General features: G+C 50.4%; 1 protein-coding gene across 1 annotated transcript in view; it reads left to right on the top strand.

The window, feature by feature from the left end:
* Positions 1-19,455, top strand: part of LOC148501709 (uncharacterized) — a 288,055-nt gene that overhangs the window by 116,174 nt on the left and 152,426 nt on the right. The window contains exons 3-9 of the mRNA XM_088450064.1: positions 7,517-7,631; positions 8,376-8,549; positions 8,751-8,949; positions 9,214-9,401; positions 9,479-9,630; positions 9,855-9,955; positions 17,870-18,018. Of these exons, the coding sequence (XP_088306190.1) occupies positions 7,517-7,631; positions 8,376-8,549; positions 8,751-8,949; positions 9,214-9,401; positions 9,479-9,630; positions 9,855-9,955; positions 17,870-18,018 (1,078 nt within the window). The remainder of the gene's footprint in view (positions 1-7,516; positions 7,632-8,375; positions 8,550-8,750; positions 8,950-9,213; positions 9,402-9,478; positions 9,631-9,854; positions 9,956-17,869; positions 18,019-19,455) is intronic.

Genomic DNA, 19,455 nt, shown 5'->3' with positions numbered 1-19,455 from the left:
AAGACAGGACAGCAGGGTCGAGAGCTCAATATTGCATCTGGTGATGGTGGCTTTGGGTGAGGGGAGGAGTTGTGAGAGTGAAGGAGAGTAGATGGTGGTCAGAGAGGGGGAAGGGAGAGTTGGATAAGTCAGAGAGAGCACACAGATGGGTAAAGACAAGGTCAAGGGAGTGGCCGAGACAGTGGGTAGCGGCGGAGATCCATTGAGAAACTCCAAAGGAGGAGGAGAGGGCAAGAAGATTGGTGGATGCAGGATTTGTGATGTCAATAGGGTTGTTATAGTTACCAAGGATTATAGAGGGGAGGTCAGCAGAGATGAATTGGCAAAGCCAGGCAGCAAAGTTGTCAAGGAATTGAATGGGGGAGTCTGGGGGACGATAGATGACTGCAACACGGAGCTGGATGGGGTAGAAGAGATGGATAGAGTAGACCTCAAAGGTGGAGAAAGAAAGGGAGGGCTCAGGTGGGATATTGCGAAAGGTGCAGTTGGGGGATGAGGATGCCCACTCTGCCGCCTTGGCGGTTGTCAGGTCTGACAAAGTGGGTGAAGGAGAGGCCTCCATAGGAGAGCGTAGCAGGGGAGGAGGTGTCAGAGGAGGAGAGCCAGGTTTCGGTGATGGCGAGAAGATTTAGAGAGTGGAAAATATGGAGGTCATGGATAGCGGGCAGTTTATTGCAGATGGATCTGGTATTCCAGAGGGCACAGGAGAATGGGAGGGAGGGGATGGGAGATATGTGGATGAGATTGGCTGGGTTTAAAGGGAAGGTTTAAGCCGGTGGAGATGGTTGGTATGGTGCAGGGGCGAGGAGGCATGGTGGCTGACTTAAGGAGGAGGGAGAGCGAAGGATGACAAGTGAGCAAGTAGGAGGTAGGCAGGAAAGCACAGCAGAGGATGCAGGTATTTAGAGGCAGACAATAAGGCAGTGTAATACGGCGGTGAAGTAGTGGAAGAGAGTAGGTAAATAGTGTAGGAGGAATAAAAGTAAAATAGTAAATAATACACTGGTGAGAAGTACATTTAGACAGGGTAATCATGTGTATATAAAGCAAATGACATTGTTTGGGATGTGCATTCAGATTGTTCTCAGAACATGAAATTTTAATGCAAGAAGCTGCAGCTGAGGAGAAAAGTTTTGCAGTGTCCAAACCAGGGAGATCAGTGTAGTGTGTGCAGGTTATGCAGCGTCCATACCAGGGAGATCAGTGTAGAGTGTGCAGGTTATGCAGTGTCCATACCAGGGAGATCAGTGTAGAGTGTGCAGGTTATGCAGTGTCCATACCAGGGAGATCAGTGCAGAGTGCGCAGGTTATGCAGTGTCCATACCAGGGAGATCAGTGTAGAGTGTGCAGGTTATGCAGCGTCCATACCAGGGAGATCAGTGTAGAGTGTGCAGGTTATGCAGCGTCCATACCAGGGAGATCAGTGTAGAGTGTGCAAGTTATGCAGTGTCCAAACCAGGAAGATCAGTGTAGAGTGTGCAGGTTATGCAGCGTCCATACCAGGGAGATCAGTGTAGAGTGTGCAGGTTATGCAGTGTCCATACCAGGGAGATCAGTGCAGAGTGCGCAGGTTATGCAGTGTCCAAACCAGGAAGATCAGTGTAGAGTGTGCAGGTTATGCAGCGTCCATACCAGGGAGATCAGTGTAGAGTGTGCAGGTTATGCAGTGTCCATACCAGGGAGATCAGTGCAGAGTGCGCAGGTTATGCAGTGTCCATACCAGGGAGATCAGTGTAGAGTGTGCAGGTTATGCAGCGTCCATACCAGGGAGATCAGTGTAGAGTGTGCAGGTTATGCAGTGTCCATACCAGGGAAATCAGTAGAGTGTGCAGGTTATGCAGTGTCCATACCAGGGAGATCAGTGTAGAGTGTGCAGGTTATGCAGTGTCCATACCAGGGAGATCAGTGTAGAGTGTGCAGGTTATGCAGTGTCCATACCAGGGAGATCAGTGTAGAGTGTGCAGGTTATGCAGCGTCCATACCAGGGAGATCAGTGTAGAGTGTGCAGGTTATGCAGTGTCCGTACCAGGGAGATCAGTGTAGAGTGTGCAGGTTATGCAGTGTCCAAACCAGGAAGATCAGTGTAGAGTGTGCAGGTTATGCAGCGTCCATACCAGGGAGATCAGTGTAGAGTGTGCAGGTTATGCAGTGTCCATACCAGGGAGATCAGTGTAGAGTGTGCAGGTTATGCAGTGTCCAAACCAGGAAGATCAGTGTAGAGTGTGCAGGTTATGCAGCGTCCATACCAGGGAGATCAGTGTAGAGTGTGCAGGTTATGCAGTGTCCATACCAGGGAGATCAGTGCAGAGTGTGCAGGTTATGCAGTGTCCATACCAGGGAGATCAGTGCAGAGTGTGCAGGTTATGCAGTGTCCATACCAGGGAGATCAGTGTAGAGTGTGTAGGTTATGCAGTGTCCAAACCAGGGAGATCAGTGTAGAGTGTGCAGGTTATGCAGCGTCCATACCAGGGGGATCAGTGTAGAGTGTGCAGGTTATGCAGTGTCCATACAGGGAGATCAGTGTAGAGTGTGCAGGTTATGCAGTGTCCATACCAGGGAGATCAGTGTAGTGTGTGTAGGTTATGCAGTGTCCATACAGGGAGATCAGTGTAGAGTGTGCAGGTTATGCAGTGTCCATACAGGGAGATCAGTGTAGAGTGTGCAGGTTATGCAGTGTCCATACCAGGGAGATCAGTGTAGAGTGTGTAGGTTATGCAGTGTCCATACAGGGAGATCAGTGTAGAGTGTGCAGGTTATGCAGTGTCCATACCAGGGAGATCAGTGTAGCGTGTGCAGGTTATGCAGTGTCCATACCAGGGAGATCAGTGTAGAGTGTGCAGGTTATGCAGTGTCCATACCAGGGAGATCAGTGTAGAGTGTGCAGGTTATGCAGTGTCCATACAGGGAGATCAGTGTAGAGTGTGCAGGTTATGCAGTGTCCATACCAGGGAGATCAGTGTAGAGTGTGCAGGTTATGCAGTGTCCATACCAGGGAGATCAGTGTAGAGTGTGCAGGTTATGCAGTGTCCATACTAGGGAGATCAGTGTAGAGTGTGCAGGTTATGCAGTGTCCATACCAGGGAGATCAGTGTAGAGTGTGCAGGTTATGCAGAGTCCATACCAGGGAGATCAGTGCAGAGTGTGCAGGTTATGCAGTGTCCATACAGGGAGATCAGTGTAGAGTGTGCAGGTTATGCAGACTGCAGGAGTTAGATTTGTTGACTGTGTAGCTTGAGTGTAGTCCAGTGGTGTCAAACTCGGGCCCTTCAGCTGCAGTGGAACTACACATCCCAGCATGCACTGCCACAGTTTTGCTATTAGGACATGCTAAATCTGTGGCAGGGCATGCTGGCATACGTAGTCCCACAGCTGTAGGGCCAGAGTTTGGCACCACTGGTGTAGTCCATCTGTGTTATTGTTGGCTTGCAGTATGTTTTCCATCTGTTTTCCTTCGGTTTAACGCCGGTATAACGCTAATATTGATTTTTAATGCTCAATACACTTTAGAACGAAACACCCTAACAGCCTAAACGGCCTAGCAGCCTACTCTGAACTGAATATATAAGGCTACAAACGTGTGCATCCTGATTTACCCCACCCCCTTTCAAGCAGCCCTCCACCCATAGCAGAAGGTGCTAATCAGATCTGCGCATAGTGAGGTCAGTAGTCCCTTTAATTTATAAAACATAGTACAAGTTTAAAACAACTTACAGCAACTAATATTATTATTTTACCTATGCAATGTAATTGCTGCTATGCTATAAAAACAGATCAGTTGCATCTGGTTGGAGTAGCCAGTGATTAATTTACCTGTGGGATTAGCCTTTGCAAAGGCTAATCCTTCAGCCGATAATGCTCTCTCCGGAGGTGCGTCTGTCTCTATCTTGGTGGCTACAGACATCTCATCTAACCAAGGGTCGCCCCTTTTGGATACCGGACTGGGTAATCCTAACAATGGACGCCAGTCTCCAGGACGGGGGCGCGGTGACTGGTCCACACTCCTTTCAGGGACGTTGGACATCGGTTGAATCAAACCTGCCGCTCAACATATTGGAACTTCGAGCTTTCTACTGGACCCTCAAACTGGCCTAGCACATACTTCAGTCCGACAATGCCACAACAGTGGCTTACATCAAACATCAAGAAGGCACTCTAAGTCGGGCGGCTATGACAGAAGTGTCACGCTTTCTGACATGGGCCGAGGGTCACCTTCTGGCCATCTCTGCAGTGTTCATTCCGGAAGTTCTCAATTGGGAAGCCGACTTCCGTAGCCGTCACGACATGCATCCCAGGGAATATTCGCTTCACCAAGAGGTTTTTCACTCCTATGGGTAAATTTACTAAGAATAGAGTCTGGGAGAGTTACAAACTCTGGAGAGTTTCGCATTTTTTTCTACTCAAATTTACTAATGTCAAACTCGGGAGAGATCTCCTTTGCTATGGGAAAATACTGGAGAGTTAACAAACTCTCTTCAATTCACCATCGGTAAAACTCGAGAACCTTTTCACTGGTGAAGATAGGATTCGGGAATTTACCAAGCAGAGAGTTTCTAAACTCTCATGAGATGGAAAAACTCTCCTGTAAAAACTTGTGAAATAAATACACCTGCCTGTGATCAGCGAATTTGGCAGAAACATACACAGATCACTGTGATCCATGTATGTTTCTGCCTGTAAATTGTGAAAAGAAGGTAAAAGTAAAAAAAAAATAATGACATGGGGTCCCCCTCCTAAAGATTAACCAGCCCCGGACTTGCCAGCCAGTTCTGGTTTCTAAAATTAGGGGGAACAAAATGTGTAGGGTTCCACCGTAATTTAAAAACCAACACCAGGCTGCAGGGCCAGTCCTGGTTTTAAATATAGGGGAATAAAATGTGTAGGGTACCCCCTATATTTAAAACCAGCACCGGACCCAAAACGGCCAAGCTTTGATGCCACACCTCGGAGACCCTTTCACCGGGGCTCCGGGGCCAAAGCATTATCAGTCCATGCAGGTCCGGCCAAGCCGGGGATCTCAGGGGAAAAAGGAGTCCCCCCTCCCTCCCTTAACCCCAGGCTTGGACTGAAGCCCGGGGCTCTTCCCCGCACCCCTGGAACATTGGATACGGGGGTAATAATGTAAAGAATAGAATGAAACAATTGTATTTTACAGTGGGACTACAGGTGCCAGCATGCCTGCCCTTTGGCACTTGTGGAATTGCAAGTGTCAGCAGACGGGCGCCACCTGTACCCCCACTGTAAAATAAATAGTTAAAGACAAAATACACACACCGTGACAAGTAAAAGTTTATTGCATACACTTACCCACTCACACATACTTACCTATACCAGCCGGTCTGTCCACTTGTCCCATGTAGAATCCATAATGACTGGCCCTGCAAAAAAGAATCTATACTCATCCTGGCGCTGGTCTCCACAGCATCCCCGGGACTTAGCAAAAAAACAAAACGACTTACCTGAGTCACACATACAAATATCTTGCGAATGCCAGCTGACGGGATTGTACGGGGTTTGTGCGTCCCGCCAGCCAATCAGCGCCCGCCGATCGGCTCCAGCTACTGACAGTTCCCACATGGAAGGGGGCCCTATGTCTATATTTTTTTTTTTTTTTTTTTTTACTCTTAAACTTTTTATTTTAGAACACAAGCAGCTAACACGTATCTCATGATATGTGCAGGCTGCTTGCTCAGGAGAGTTTTGCAGAGAGAAGACAATCTCGAGTGAGTAATCTCCTGCAAAACCTGCTACTCGGGGGAGAAATCTTGTTCTGCTTCACCATCGAACATCTCACTCTCAGCTAAACTCACTTCTTGGTAAATTTGAGAGTCTCAGGAGCCTCAAATCACCCGAGTTTCGGCGTAGCTAATCGAGTTGAAAAAAGCAAACTCTCCCAGACTCGATTCTTAGTAAATTTACCCCCTACTGAACAGATGGAGCCTCCCAGAGGTGGTCCTCATGGCTTCCCGACACAATTACAGACTGCCAGTGTACGGGTCCAGAACAAGAGATGCTGAGGCATTATCAGTAATGTGGACCTTCCAGTTTGTGTACCTATTTCCTCCTGTGCCTTCTTCCTCGAGTTCTTCGGAAGTTCAAACAAAATGGAGGCACTGTCCTGCTGGAGGCTCTAGCTTGGCCCAGATGTCATTGGTACTCAGATCTGCAGAGTCTCTCCATCGACACTCCGTTCCTGCTGCCTCAATGACCGGACCGGTTGTCTCAAGGTCCCTGCCTTTATCCGGACCTCTAGTTTCAACCTCCCTTTGTCCCTCCAGTGGCTCCTTGGGATTTGTCAGTAGTTCTTCGTGCCCTCCAGGGTCCTCCATTCGAACCTCTGGATTCTGTGGAACTCAAGCGGCTAACAGCAAATACTCTTGGGCCGGGGGGGTGGTTTCCAAAACAGAGGCGTTCCTTTACGAACGCCTACCGGTTTGTGGGCGGCCGCACTGACATCATCAGTGATGTCAGTGGGGAGCTTCCTGCTAAAACACAGCAGGAAGCTCCCTGGGGCTTAAGGTTGACGAGACCCTACCCTAGGGTCTCGTCGTAAGCCCCGATGGTTGCGATGGTCTTGACCATCGCGACCATCTCCCTTAGCGCCGACATGGAGGCGGCTGTTCAGGATGCAAGCGGCCACCCTGTTTCTGAGCGACCGCTTGCATCCTACGACCGCCTCTGAATGAGGCCCTAAATCTCCAGCCTTATTTCTTCATCGCTCCTCCCTACATCAACAGCCTCATTTCCTCACTGCTCCTCCTTACATCAACAGCTTCATTACCTCATCGCTCCTCTCCACATCTCCAGCCTCATTACCTCATCACTGCTCTTCACATCTCCAGCCTCATTACCTCATCACTGCTCTTCACATCTCCAGCCTCATCTTCTCACCCCTTCTCCATACATGTCCAGCCTCATTTTCTCACTGCTTTTCCCTACATCAACAGCCTCATTACCTCATCACTCCTCTCCACATCTCCAGTCTCATTTCCTTCTTCTCCCTACATCTCCACCTCACCTCTCCTCCCTACATCCCCAGCCTCATTTCCTCACCTCTCCTCCCTACATCCCCAGCCTCATTTCCTCTTACACTCCCTCCTGCTCTCTTCCATTTCCTAATGATTGCTGCCTCTCCTGCTTCCCACTCTTACATTCAGGATGTGTCCTGGGCCGCTCCTAACCTCTGGAATTCCCTCCCTCGCTCCATTAGGCATCCAGCCTCCCTGTCTTCACGCAGCCCTTATAACTCATTATTTCAATCTAGCTGCTATGCTATGATCATGAATGCCCTCTCCTCTTCTTTCATCTGCATAATTATGCTAACTGCTCACTGTAATTATACATTTACGTGAATTTATACATTGTACTTGTCTATCCTTCTGTTCCCTTGTACAAAACCCTTGTGGCACCTTATATATAATAGATAATAAATTGTGAACGTTTTATAGTGCATGTACCCAATGGTAAAAGGATTAAATATAGAGGAGCCTGACACTGTAATTCCATCTCCTGCCTGCAGGTGGAGGAGTCTCTGCTGAGTATTGAAACATTTAGCAGCATTGTGAAGCTTGAAGTGTTCTCTCCATTTAAGTCCACCAAAGAGGCCCTGGAGAATATGATCACCATCTCTGAAGGTAATGTCAGGTGTTTAGTGTTACACGCGGGGCGTGCAGTGATATCTAATGATCTGTCAATTGACTGAGCTGTGTGATGTCACTCTGATTACTGAGCACGCCCTGCGTTCCCTCCACCCAAGTATAAATTAATTCTGGGGGCCTCTGTGCAGGGGCGAGGGGTGTTACGTAGGTAATGCAGTGCCTGAGTGACCACAGTATCTTCTGTCTGGTTCTCATCCCAAGCCCTCTCTGCAGCCTGCTCCCTCTCTGGGTGTAAAACCATGGCAGATCTCCATATGTATGCCATATAGTGTTCTGAGCTTTGGGCTATGGCCTTTGTACCAAACAGTTGCAGATGGACTTCTTAAACTTTGCCCTTTGGTGTCTCTGTAGAGGGGCACCCAATGAATTGCCACATGGTGGGGTGGGCAGCTTGCAGAAGACACCCAGCACCGATATTCAGTGTAACCTGGTCTTTATATGGAGTATTGGTTCTTAGATAACCTTGTAGGAGAGTGCAGTAGTTGATTCCAAAGTCCTCTGAAGCCTGGAGGTGGTGAAGATTGGATGTTTCTTGTGCCTTGATGGACACTGTGCTGTGACCTCTAGGATAACGTGCAGTGTTATGATTATGTTCTATATCATGTGGGATTAGTATTTTGGGTTTCAGGAACCTCTAGATGATTACTTTGTGGACTTGTAGTTGTCTTTCCTACTTTGGATGTACTTTGACTCCTGGATATACATTTGTGTCTTCCCCAGGTGTCCTCCCTGAGGACCTGAAGCTGTTCCTGGAGACAAACCTGCCGACATGCATGCCGGCTGAGAGGAGGACTCCTGTGCTTGGCGTGAGTGACAGTGGGATCGGAGCTGCAATCCAGAACGAGCTGAATGTCCTATGCCAGACGGGCGGCGTGGTGGCCGAGATTATGAGAGGTGAGTTACTGGTCTCACGATTTTGTGACCACGTCTGGGATAGTGCCAGCTCCTGGTCTCATGGTTTCTAGTGGTGGCTGAGAATGTCAGACTCTCCTGGGTTGTGAAGTCCTGTTACTTGCGGTTAGGTCTGGTCAGAGGTGCGTTTGTATTACAATATCCTAGGTGGACGGCCATTACCTGTAGTGTCTTTCTGTGCAGGGATCCGGTTATACTTTCACTCCCTGGTGAAAGGACTCACAGCTCAGTCGGCCTCCGAAGCGCAGCTCGGTTTAGGCCACAGCTACTACGGCGCCATGGTCAGTGTCAACATAAGTGAAGAGGACAACATGATCATGCAGTCTATCATTTTACTGGATGAGCTGGACAGTAACATAAACGCCCTCTCCATGAGTGTCAGGTGAGGACCTCTTCATAGGTAACTATACTGAGGCTGGACCTCAGTCCCCAAGATCAACCTAATCTACTAACCAGACTACTGGACGGCCATGTTCTCATCCTCCCAATGCTTACCACAGATAGTGTTGTTCTCCCCGCTGTCTATAGAAAGAGGAGGTAGCGTAGTGAGATCTCTGTCTACACCACAGCTCCGCGGTGCAGTATTGTAATCGGGGGTACAGACCTCGCCAGGCTGTATTACTATCACTCTTCTCTCCCCATACAGAGATTGGTACTGGTTTCACTTCCCGGAGCTTACAACTATTGTGTCTGATAACTACACCTACTGCTGCTTGGTGAGATTCATCGGAGACCGCAATGAGCTGTCGGAGGAGAAGCTGGAAGCCATGGAGGAGATAGTCACGGACAGTGCCATGGCCCTGGCAATCCTGGACGCGTCTCGCTTTTCAAGGGGTATATTTTATTGTCACAGGTGTTGGTCATTTGACCTCTTACTGGATGTTCTCATCTCCGTCGCACCTCTCCTCCAGGCATGGACCTCGTACCCGATGACCTCACCATAATTGAGGGCTTCAACAGTCAAGTCATGTCGCTATCAGAGAATTGGAATGTTCTGCATGAACAACTCCGCTCAAAGATGAGCCAAGTGGCCCCCAGTTTGTCTACCCTCGTTGGAGAAGTGGTATGTATCCCGGTCTGCACGTGACGTGATGCATGTCGTTTCACTCTGCATTTACATTCCTATAGTGCCACCTTGTGGCCCCTCACAGAGATAATGTATCAGTACATCTGTCAATCCTCTGAGCCCACTGCTGAGATTCTTCCACTGCTGATCTGTGCTGTCGCTAACTCTACATGGCATGTTCAGTTGTACTTTTCCAATGAAGGCTCTCCTTATATCCACAGGTGGCCGCCCGTCTGATTTATCGTGCAGGAAGCCTGATTACACTCGCCATGTCGTCAGCCGACACCATAAAGACTAGGGGAGGAGGCAAGGCCGTCGTGAGGTACATTGGCCGGGTGATTGTGGTGGTGATAGGTGACTGAGCGCTGGTTTTGACATTTTGGCACATGCCATCTTCCCGCTGCCAAATGAATGATTGCTGGCACCCCAGTGTCTGACCAATCCTCGGTTAATTACTGTCACTCTGTGTGCCTGAGACTTTTCTCTGAGCTGTCAGATACAGTATTCAGGACAGATTTCACAATATCCTTCTGTAGCCTTAAGGTGTGGCTGGGAAAATTGAGAGTTATGGTAAGAACTTACCTTTGTTAACTCTTTCTTTGAAGTCCATAGGGTCCACAGCGAGACCTTGGGGTGTAGGTGATGGCTAGGACATCCGGGAAACACGCAGTTAAAAGCTTTAGCTCTCAGGATGCATTGGTCCACTCTCCCTATACCTCACCCCCGAGCCAGAGGCACTTTAGTTTGTGACAAGCCAAATGCCGGAGGAGGATAAGAGAGAAGGAAGACTAGTACACACAAGAATCACACTCACAGAGAAGGAGACAGGAGACTGGAAACCAGTGACCAGAAACATAGCCCATATGAAGCCAGGTGCGTCAGAGTGGGTGCCTTGTGAACCCTATGGACTTCAAAAAAGAGAGTTAACAAAGGTAAGTTCTTACCATAACTCTCATTTTCTTCTTCAGGGTCCATAGGCTCCAACATGGAGACCTTGGGGAAGTCTCAAAGCAGTCCTTCAAAGGTAGGGACGCTCCTGCGCTGAGAGGTGAATCTGGCGCCAAAAGGAAGCATCCTGAGAGGCGAAGGTGTCAAATGCATAGGACCACGTGGTTGCCTTACAAAGCTGTACAGCCAAGGCGCCAGGGCGAGCTGCCCATGAAGGACCCACAGACTGAGTAGAATGAGCAGTAACAGAAGCCAGAACTGGAAGATCTGCCCGTGTGTAAATCTGAGAGATGGTCATCCGAAGCCATCTAGCCAAAGTTTGCTTGTTGGTTGGCCATCCTTTCTAATAAAACCCATAAAGCACAAACCGAGAGTTTGATTTGCAAATGGAACTGATAAAACCTAAGTGCACAGACCACGTCCAAAGAGGCCTCACCAGCCGAGAGGCCAGGTGACTGAAAGGGACAACAATTTCCTCATTGATGTGGAAACTAGATACAACTTTAGGAAGGAAACCAGGGTGAGTCCGAAGCACAGCCCTGTCCTATAAATATTAGAAATGGGGAGCGACAGGAGAGCACCCCTAAATCTGACACCCTTATGGCAGAATCAATAGCCCGAAGAAAAAGAACCTTAGCCGTCAACCACTTGAGATCCACTGAAGCAAGATGTTCAACTGGGGGATCCTGAAGGGCATGAATAACCACTGACAAATTCCAAGGAGCCACTGCAGGGACAAAGGGATGTTGAATCCGTAGGACTCCCTGGAGAAAGGTGCGGACATCCGGCAGTGGAGCAAATCTATGCTGGAACCAAATCGACAGAGCAGAGACATGCACTTTCAGAGAGGCCAGTCGGAGTTCAATCCAGCTTGAAGGAGGGCCAGGACTTTAGAAATCCTAAACACTTGGGGGTAGTTGCCTTGTGTATGACACCATTTAAAATACGTATGCCACACTCTGTGGTAGATTCGAGCAGAGGCTGGCTTACACGCTCTGAGCATGGTAGCCACCACAGAGCTAGAGAATCCCTTGGACCTTAGAAGGGATGTCTCAAGAGCCACGCCATCCAAGACAGACAACCCAGGTCCGGGTAAAGGTAAGGACCCTGAGACAACAGGTCCAGAGTTTGAGGCAGCAGGAACGGAGTATCGATGGAGAGGCTCCAAAGATCTGAGAACCAATGACATCTGGACCAAGCTGGAGCCACCAGGACAGTGCCTCCGATTGAACTTCCAAAGAACACAAGCTAGAAGGGAAACTGGTACACGAACTTGAAGGTCCACTTCACTGACAGAGCGTCTATCAAAGTCGCCTCGGCATTTCTTGTTTTGGACCCGTACACTGGTAGTTTGTGACTGTGTTGGGAGGCCATGAGGTCCACCTCTGGGAGGCCCCATCTGTCCACTAGGAGTTGAAACAGTTCTCGGTGAAGCGACCATCCCTGGGTTGCACGTCATGACGGCTGAGGAAGTCCGCTTCCCAATTGAGAAATCCCGGTATGAACACAGCAGAAATGACCGGGAGATGACTCTCTGCCCATGTGAGAATGCGTGACACCTCTGTCATTGTGGCCCGCCTTTGAGTGCCTTCTTGGTGGTTGATGTAGGCCACCGTTGTGGCATTGTCGGAATGGAGTTGTACGGGTTTTCCATTAAGTATGTGTTGAGCCTGCTGGATGGCCCTGTAGACAGCCCGAAGTTCCAGCATGTTGATTGGTAGGGTCGATTCGACCTCCGTCCAATGACCTTGAAGGGAGTGCGGACCTGTCACTGCGACCCAACCCCGGAGACTGCCATTCGTCATGTGGAGAACCCAGTCCTGGATCCAAAAGGGGCGGCCCATGGTTAGATGAGAAGTCTGGAGCCACCACGCCAGAGACAGATGCACTTCCAGCGAGAGCACCATCGTCTGAGCCTTGATTCGGTGGGGTAAACCGTTCCGCCTGGAGAGGATCAGCCGTTGCAGAGGCCTGGAATGAAATTGAGCATATTCCACCATGTTGAAGGTGGACACCATTTATCCCAGAACTTGCATTGCTGAGTGTATCGACTCCCGGCGACTGTGGAGGCAACGGCGCACTCGTAGCTGTAGAGTGGAGATCTTGTCTGAGGTCAGAAAGATCCTCTGCTCTTGTGAGTTCAGTATGGCTCCCAGGTGAACCATTGGGATACGTTTAAGATGCCGGCGGTCGCAATCTCGACCGCCGGCACCTAGAATCCTTAATGCCGGCTAGGGTTAAATGACAGGCGTCTATAATCCAGACGCCTGTCATTTTCCCGACACCAGCGCCCGGCATCCCGATCGAAGGGATGCCGGGTGCCGCAAGCAGACAGCCTAAGGAGGGTTAGGGTTAGGGGGTTAGAATAGAATAGTTTATACTTACCTTTAGACGATCGGGATTTCCAGCGCTGTCGGTCTTCCGCTGCCGGGCTCTGCTTTTTTGACGGGCTGCCTCAGCCGGGATTCGAACTGCCGGTCATGCAGCAGCCGGCATTCCATACCGAATGCGAACCATTTTCTGTGAGGGAGACAGGGAGGACTTTTTCCAATTGATTGCAGGAAAGCAATTATCAGTTCCAGATGGCGGTGAAGCACCTCTGGGGAACCTGCCAGACCGCAAGAGGTTGTCCAAGTACGGTAGCAGGCGGACCCCCTGACACCGCAGATGGGCTGCCATAACATCCATAAGCTTGTTAAACACCCATGGTGCTGTAAACTGGCCAAAGGGCACAGCCTGAAATTGGAAGTATTGCTGTAGTATAGCAAACCAGAGATAATGCTGGTGAGAGGGCGTTATAGGTACATATGTAGGGATGCGTCCTGAATATCCAGTGATACCATAAAATCCGCAGGTTCTACAGCCAGGATAATGGAGCGCAGGTTTCCATCCTTAACTGTGGCACCCTGAGGAATTTGTTCAGAGATTTGAGGTTGAGGATAGGCCGATGAGACCCATTCGTTTTCGGAACCAGAAAGAATGTAGCGTAATAACTAGCCCCTTGCTGGGATATCGGGACTGACACAATGACCCCTGCTTGCAGCAGGGACTGTATGGCCTTCTGGATCTGTAAGGCCTTGTTCGGGTCTGAAGAAGGGCCTGTGCAGAAAAACTGGGTGTGGAAGTCTTCTAAGGAATGAGAGGGCGTTCCCGTAAGAGACCACTTCTCTTACCCAAGCATCCGTGGTGGTTTGACACCAGCACTGGGTGAACTGAAGAAGTCGGCCTCCCACTCTGGGAATACTCCAGAGGGAGGCCTGTCCTGTCAGGCTGTGGGTTTATCCTCAGATTTTGAAGCATGGTGTCCTGTTCTCCAGGCCTGCTGTCAGGTTGCGGCCTAGAATCGACCGTTGCTCACCTCTGTGCCGGCTTCCCCTGATCTCCCGTGGTCAGACGTCAGGTGCGGCGGAGAGTAACGCGCTGAGTATTCTCCTTAGTGCCATGTGAACTGCCTTAGTTTGCTACATGCCTGGTTTTTGCGGTTGCCAGCATGGATGCAGCTATGACAGTCTGCATCACCTGACGACTCCATACCCAATGGTAGCTGCTGCTGCTTAGGTAACGCTGTACACCAGCTACTGCTGGGGATAAAGCCAGACTGCGGATCACAGGAAGTTGCCTGTGCAACGTTGTCGCTACGAGTGCTACTTTGCTGCTACCTCGTTCCAGGTTCTCCTGTGTCTTTTGTGGATTATTGCTGAGATCCTTTGCCACAGTGTACTGACCATCTTACCTGTGTGCTGAACGATTACCATCTCTCACCGCAGCAGTGCGATTGTTACCTATCCTGTGTGCAAGTTACCAGCTCCCTGTGCAACAGTGTACTGACCATCTTACCTGTGTGCCGGCGATTGCCATCTCTCACCGCAGCAGTGCGATTGTTATCTAGCCTGTGTGCAATTGACTTACTCCCTCTCTGCAGTAGTGTACGGAACATCTTACCTGTGTGCAAGGTTTTCACCTCCTCGACGCAAGGGAGCGTACAAGAACTTTCCGGATTGCTACTTGGATCTGTCTCCAGCAATTGGCCTCAAAGGGTCCTCATATCTCCCTCCTGCGTTCTTCAGGGCCATTGTATATTCGACTCCATTTCCCACGGAGTCAGACACCAGTGCAAAGGACCGCGACCTGCCAGCTGGGTGCAGCAAAACCCATATCCCGATTGGTAGGGGTCACTGGTGAACACCTCTCGGCTGGTTAGACTCTGCACCTTTGCACTGGTCTCGTCAACGTTTGACGTCCGTGGATGAGGAAGTCTTATATACAGGCCCCACGCCTACGATTTCCTCCACAACCCAGGACTCCCGCTTTCACCCCCTCTACAGGTGAATCTCCCACCGAGACCGTGACACCTGCCCCTTGGGTTTGGCGGCCTTCTTAGAGGTCGACTGCCTAGGAAAGGACTGTCCTTTGGGCTTTCCTTGGGGACGAAAGGACCTAAAGGAAGAGGCACGAGGCTTGAAAATCAAAGGTGCTGAAGGCAGAAATGCAGACTTTGAAGCTGCCAACGTGTCAACTATCTTGTCCAGATCAGGACCAAACAAGATCTCACCATTGTATAGCAAGCCTTCCAGGCCTTTCTTGGAATCAGCATCCGCCCTCCAAGAGCGCAGCCATAGGGTACGGCGAGCAGAAACGGCTGCGGCTGAGACTCTGGTGGTCAGTGAACTAGCGTTCCAGAGCAGCCTCCCCAATATAGGTAGCCACATCTCAAATGTGACCCACCAAAGACACCTGATCTCCAGAAGCCTCTGAGGGTAAGGAGTCCTCAAGTGCGTCAGCCAGCTCTCTATGGCTTTAGCCACCCATGAAATAGCCACAGACAGGCGGACAAAAGCCCCAGAAAGAGAGTACATAGATTTCAGGCAAGTCTCCCCTTTCCTATCTGTAGGGTCCTTTAAGGAAGAAGTAGAAGGCATAGGTAATGTAGCACTTTTAACTAAGCGCATAACATGGGAATCCACCGTAGGAGATGATTCCCACTTGGTACAATGAGCCTCAGGAAATGAGTAACATGAGGCCAGACGCCTCTGAGGCTGATACCTCTTACCAAACGATTGCCAGGTGGCCGCCATGTTATCCACTGGTTGATCCGACAGTGTTACTGTCAGAGCTGACGCCCTTATTATTGGGGTAGATAGTCAGTCAGTACAGTAACTGTCAGAGCTGACGCCCTTATTATTGGGAGGGGGCAGGTCAGTAATAGGCTAGTGAGGGGGAGAGGGCAGGTCAGTAATAGGCTAGTGAGGGGGAGAGGGCAGGTCAGTCATAGGCTAGTGAGGGGGAGAGGGCAGGTCAGTAATAGGCTAGTGAGGGTGAAAGGGCAGGTCAGTAATAGGCTAGTGAGGGGGAGAGGGCAGGTCAGTAATAGGCTAGTGAGGAGAGGGCAGGTCAGTAATAGGCTAGTGGGGGGGAGAGGGCAGGTCAGTAATAGGCTAGTGAGGGGGAGAGGGCAGGTCAGTAATAGGCTAGTGAGGGGGAGAGGGCAGGTCAGTAATAGGCTAGTGAGGGGAGTGGGCAGGTCAGTAATAGGCTAGTGAGGGGGAGAGGGCAGGTCATTAATAGGCTAGTGAGGAGAGGGCAGGTCAGTAATAGGCTAGTGAGGGGGAGAGGACAGGTCAGTAATAGGCTAGTGAGGGGGAGGGGGCAGGTCAGTAATAGGCTAGTGAGGGGGGAGAGGGCAGGTCAGTAATAGGCTAGTGAGGGGAGGGATCAGGTCAGTAATAGGCTAGTGAGGGGGAGAGGGCAGGTCAGTAATAGGCTAGTGAGGGGGAGAGGGCAGGTCAGTAATAGGCTGTGAGGGGGAGAGGGCAGGTCAGTAATAGGCTAGTGAGGGGGAGAGGGCAGGTCAGTAATAGGCTAGTGAGGGGGAGAGGGCATGTCAGTAATAGGCTAGTGAGGGGGAGAGGGCAGGTCAGTAATAGGCTAGTGAGGGGGAGAGGGCATGTCAGTAATAGGCTAGTGAGGGGGAGAGGGCAGGTCAGTAATAGGCTAGTGAGGGGGAGAGGACAGGTCAGTAATAGGCTAGTGAGGGGGAGAGGACAGGTCACTAATAGGCTAGTGAGGGGGAGAGGACAGGTCACTAATAGGCTAGTGAGGGGGAGGGATCAGGTCAGTAATAGGCTAGTGAGGGGGAGAGGGCAGGTCAGTAATAGGCTAGTGAGGGGGAGAGGGCAGGTCAGTAATAGGCTAGTGAGGGGGAGGGATCAGGTCAGTAATAGGCTAGTGAGGGGAGGGATCAGGTCAGTAATAGGCTAGTGAGGGGGAGAGGGCAGGTCAGTAATAGGCTAGTGAGGGGGAGAGGGCAGGTCAGTAATAGGCTGTGAGGGGGAGAGGGCAGGTCAGTAATAGGCTAGTGAGGGGGAGAGGGCAGGTCAGTAATAGGCTAGTGAGGGGGAGAGGGCATGTCAGTAATAGGCTAGTGAGGGGGAGAGGGCAGGTCAGTAATAGGCTAGTGAGGGGGAGAGGGCATGTCAGTAATAGGCTAGTGAGGGGGAGAGGGCAGGTCAGTAATAGGCTAGTGAGGGGGAGAGGACAGGTCAGTAATAGGCTAGTGAGGGGGAGAGGACAGGTCACTAATAGGCTAGTGAGGGGGAGAGGACAGGTCACTAATAGGCTAGTGAGGGGGAGGGATCAGGTCAGTAATAGGCTAGTGAGGGGGAGAGGGCAGGTCAGTAATAGGCTAGTGAGGGGGAGAGGGCAGGTCAGTAATAGGCTAGTGAGGGGGAGGGATCAGGTCAGTAATAGGCTAGTGAGGGGGAGGGATCCGGTCAGTAATAGGCTAGTGAGGGGGAGAGGGCAGGTCTGTCATAGGCTAGTGAGGGGGGAGAGGGCAGTTCAGTTATAGGTTAGTGAGGGGGAGAGGGCAGGTCAGTAATAGGCTCGTGAAGGGGAGAGGGCAGGTCAGTAATAGGCTCATGAGGGGGAGTGGGCAGGTCAGTAATAGGCTCGTGAGGGGGAGAGGGCAGGTCAGTAATAGGCTAGTGAGGGGGAGAGGGCAGGTCAGTAATAGGCTAGTGAGGGGAGGAGGCAGGTCAGTAATAGGCTTAGAGGGGCAGTTGCAGTAAGTAAGAGGTCGGTACCAGGAGTGAGGGGTAAATTTGATGTGCTTTAGGCTATTGCTAGTGTTGGGAGGGTAATTGGAGCAGACTTGCCCCTTACTCCACTATGAGAACTGCACTAATTACCCTGCCAGAGTGAGCAGCCTCCTCTCTTATATTGGCCGTAGTAATGCGCCTGTTGAAAAGTTCTGGGGTCGATTTTACAAGTCTCAGTAATTCCCTTACAGGTCGCAGAAGGCTCAGGCACAGGACAAGCACAGAGGACTTTCCTTCCTCTCCCCCCTCATTGATCAGGCACCTGTACAGGACAAGGGTGATTTCTACCGCTACCTGGCTACGCAGTGCGTGTTCGCTGCCCGTATGGACTTCTTCTCTGGTGAGAGCTCTGCGGTATAGAGTACAGTTACTGTCAGAGCTGACGCCCTTATTATTGGGGTAGATAGTCAGTCAGTACAGTTACTGTCAGAGCTGACGCTTTTATTATTGGGGTAGATAGTCAGTCAGTACAGTTACTGTCAGAGCTGACGCCCTTACTATTGGGGTAGATAGTCAGTCAGTACAGTTATTATTACAGCAATATTCACTTTGTATTTTTAACCATTCTGGGAGCTCTTAGAAAAACTTAGAATCCAGATCCTGGCTATTATCCGCCTACGCTGCCCCCGCGCTGCGCCAGGCGCCTACGCTTTTTTTAGAACTATGACCTACTGTATCTAATATATAACTTTTATTTTATCTTCCATATTATTAAAATCAAGGAAAATAATGTGATAATATAATACATGTAATAAAAAAACGGAGTTTTGTGTGTCAGAAAAGAACTCGCTGCGTCATCACCCTGTCATAGATCTCTGTATGGGTGCGTGCGTGGGGGGCGACCGTAGCTGCTGCTGCTGCGTCCCTCTGTGCTTTCAGAGGAGATCCGTTTTCCGGCCCCCGGGCAGTGATGCCGCGATCTGTAATAAGGTCCATATTATAAGAATTAATTATATCTTGTAACCACATTATTTTCTGAAAGGTGTTTCACACGCTGCTACCTATGGCCTTATAGTGTTTTTGTGTGTTTTTCACTTGGATCTATCTATTCTATCTAATACACCGGCTTTGTGAATATAAGCTTATCACAGAGATGCCCTAACGGCCGATCCAATCACATACACTCACACATTCATTCCATGGTTACAAGACTGAGATTTTCTTTTAAAGAAACAGAAAAATATATAGTTTCTTCTTCAGGGTCCATAGGCTCCACAGAGAGACCGTGGGGTGTAGGTGGTGGATGGAATCCGGGCACTACGCTGTTAAGCTTTTAGCTCCCAGGATACACTGGGTCCCACTCTCCCTATACCCCTCCCCCGAGCCAGAGGCAACTCCGTTTCGTTGGTGCCCGGTCAGAGTCGGGTCTCCTTTACATGGGGGGCTGCAGCCCTTGTAGCTTTTTATTTTTTTATCTTATTACGTTTTCTTGTGCTTCAGAGCGCGCAGCAGCAGACTGTCCATAGGACATCTGCGCTGCCGTTCCGTCACCCCTCTGGCGCTGCAAACGCCAGTACAGCACTGGGGATCTCGGCGGGCTTCCCGGGGTCAGTGCTAGCCAGGCCCCGTGGACAGACCCAGACTGCAGCCGGAAGTTAAGGGGACAGGTAACGCGGCGTGACCCGCGTGTTGGCAGTCATACCTCCAGGCTCAGGGGACTGACTGGAAGTGCTGAATGTGGACGCAGGTTCCAGTCACCGCGATCCACTAGACCACCGGGGACAATTGGTGCGGGAACCAGCGTCCCGGGGGCGGTTAATATCCAGACAGGGGAGAC

The sequence above is a fragment of the Taudactylus pleione genome, unplaced genomic scaffold (genome assembly GCF_031769625.1).
Source record: "Taudactylus pleione unplaced genomic scaffold, aTauple2 ptg000505l, whole genome shotgun sequence".
NCBI lineage: Eukaryota > Metazoa > Chordata > Amphibia > Anura > Myobatrachidae > Taudactylus > Taudactylus pleione.
Note: the sequence above shows the minus strand (reverse complement) of the source record. Positions and strands in the feature narration are given on the sequence as shown.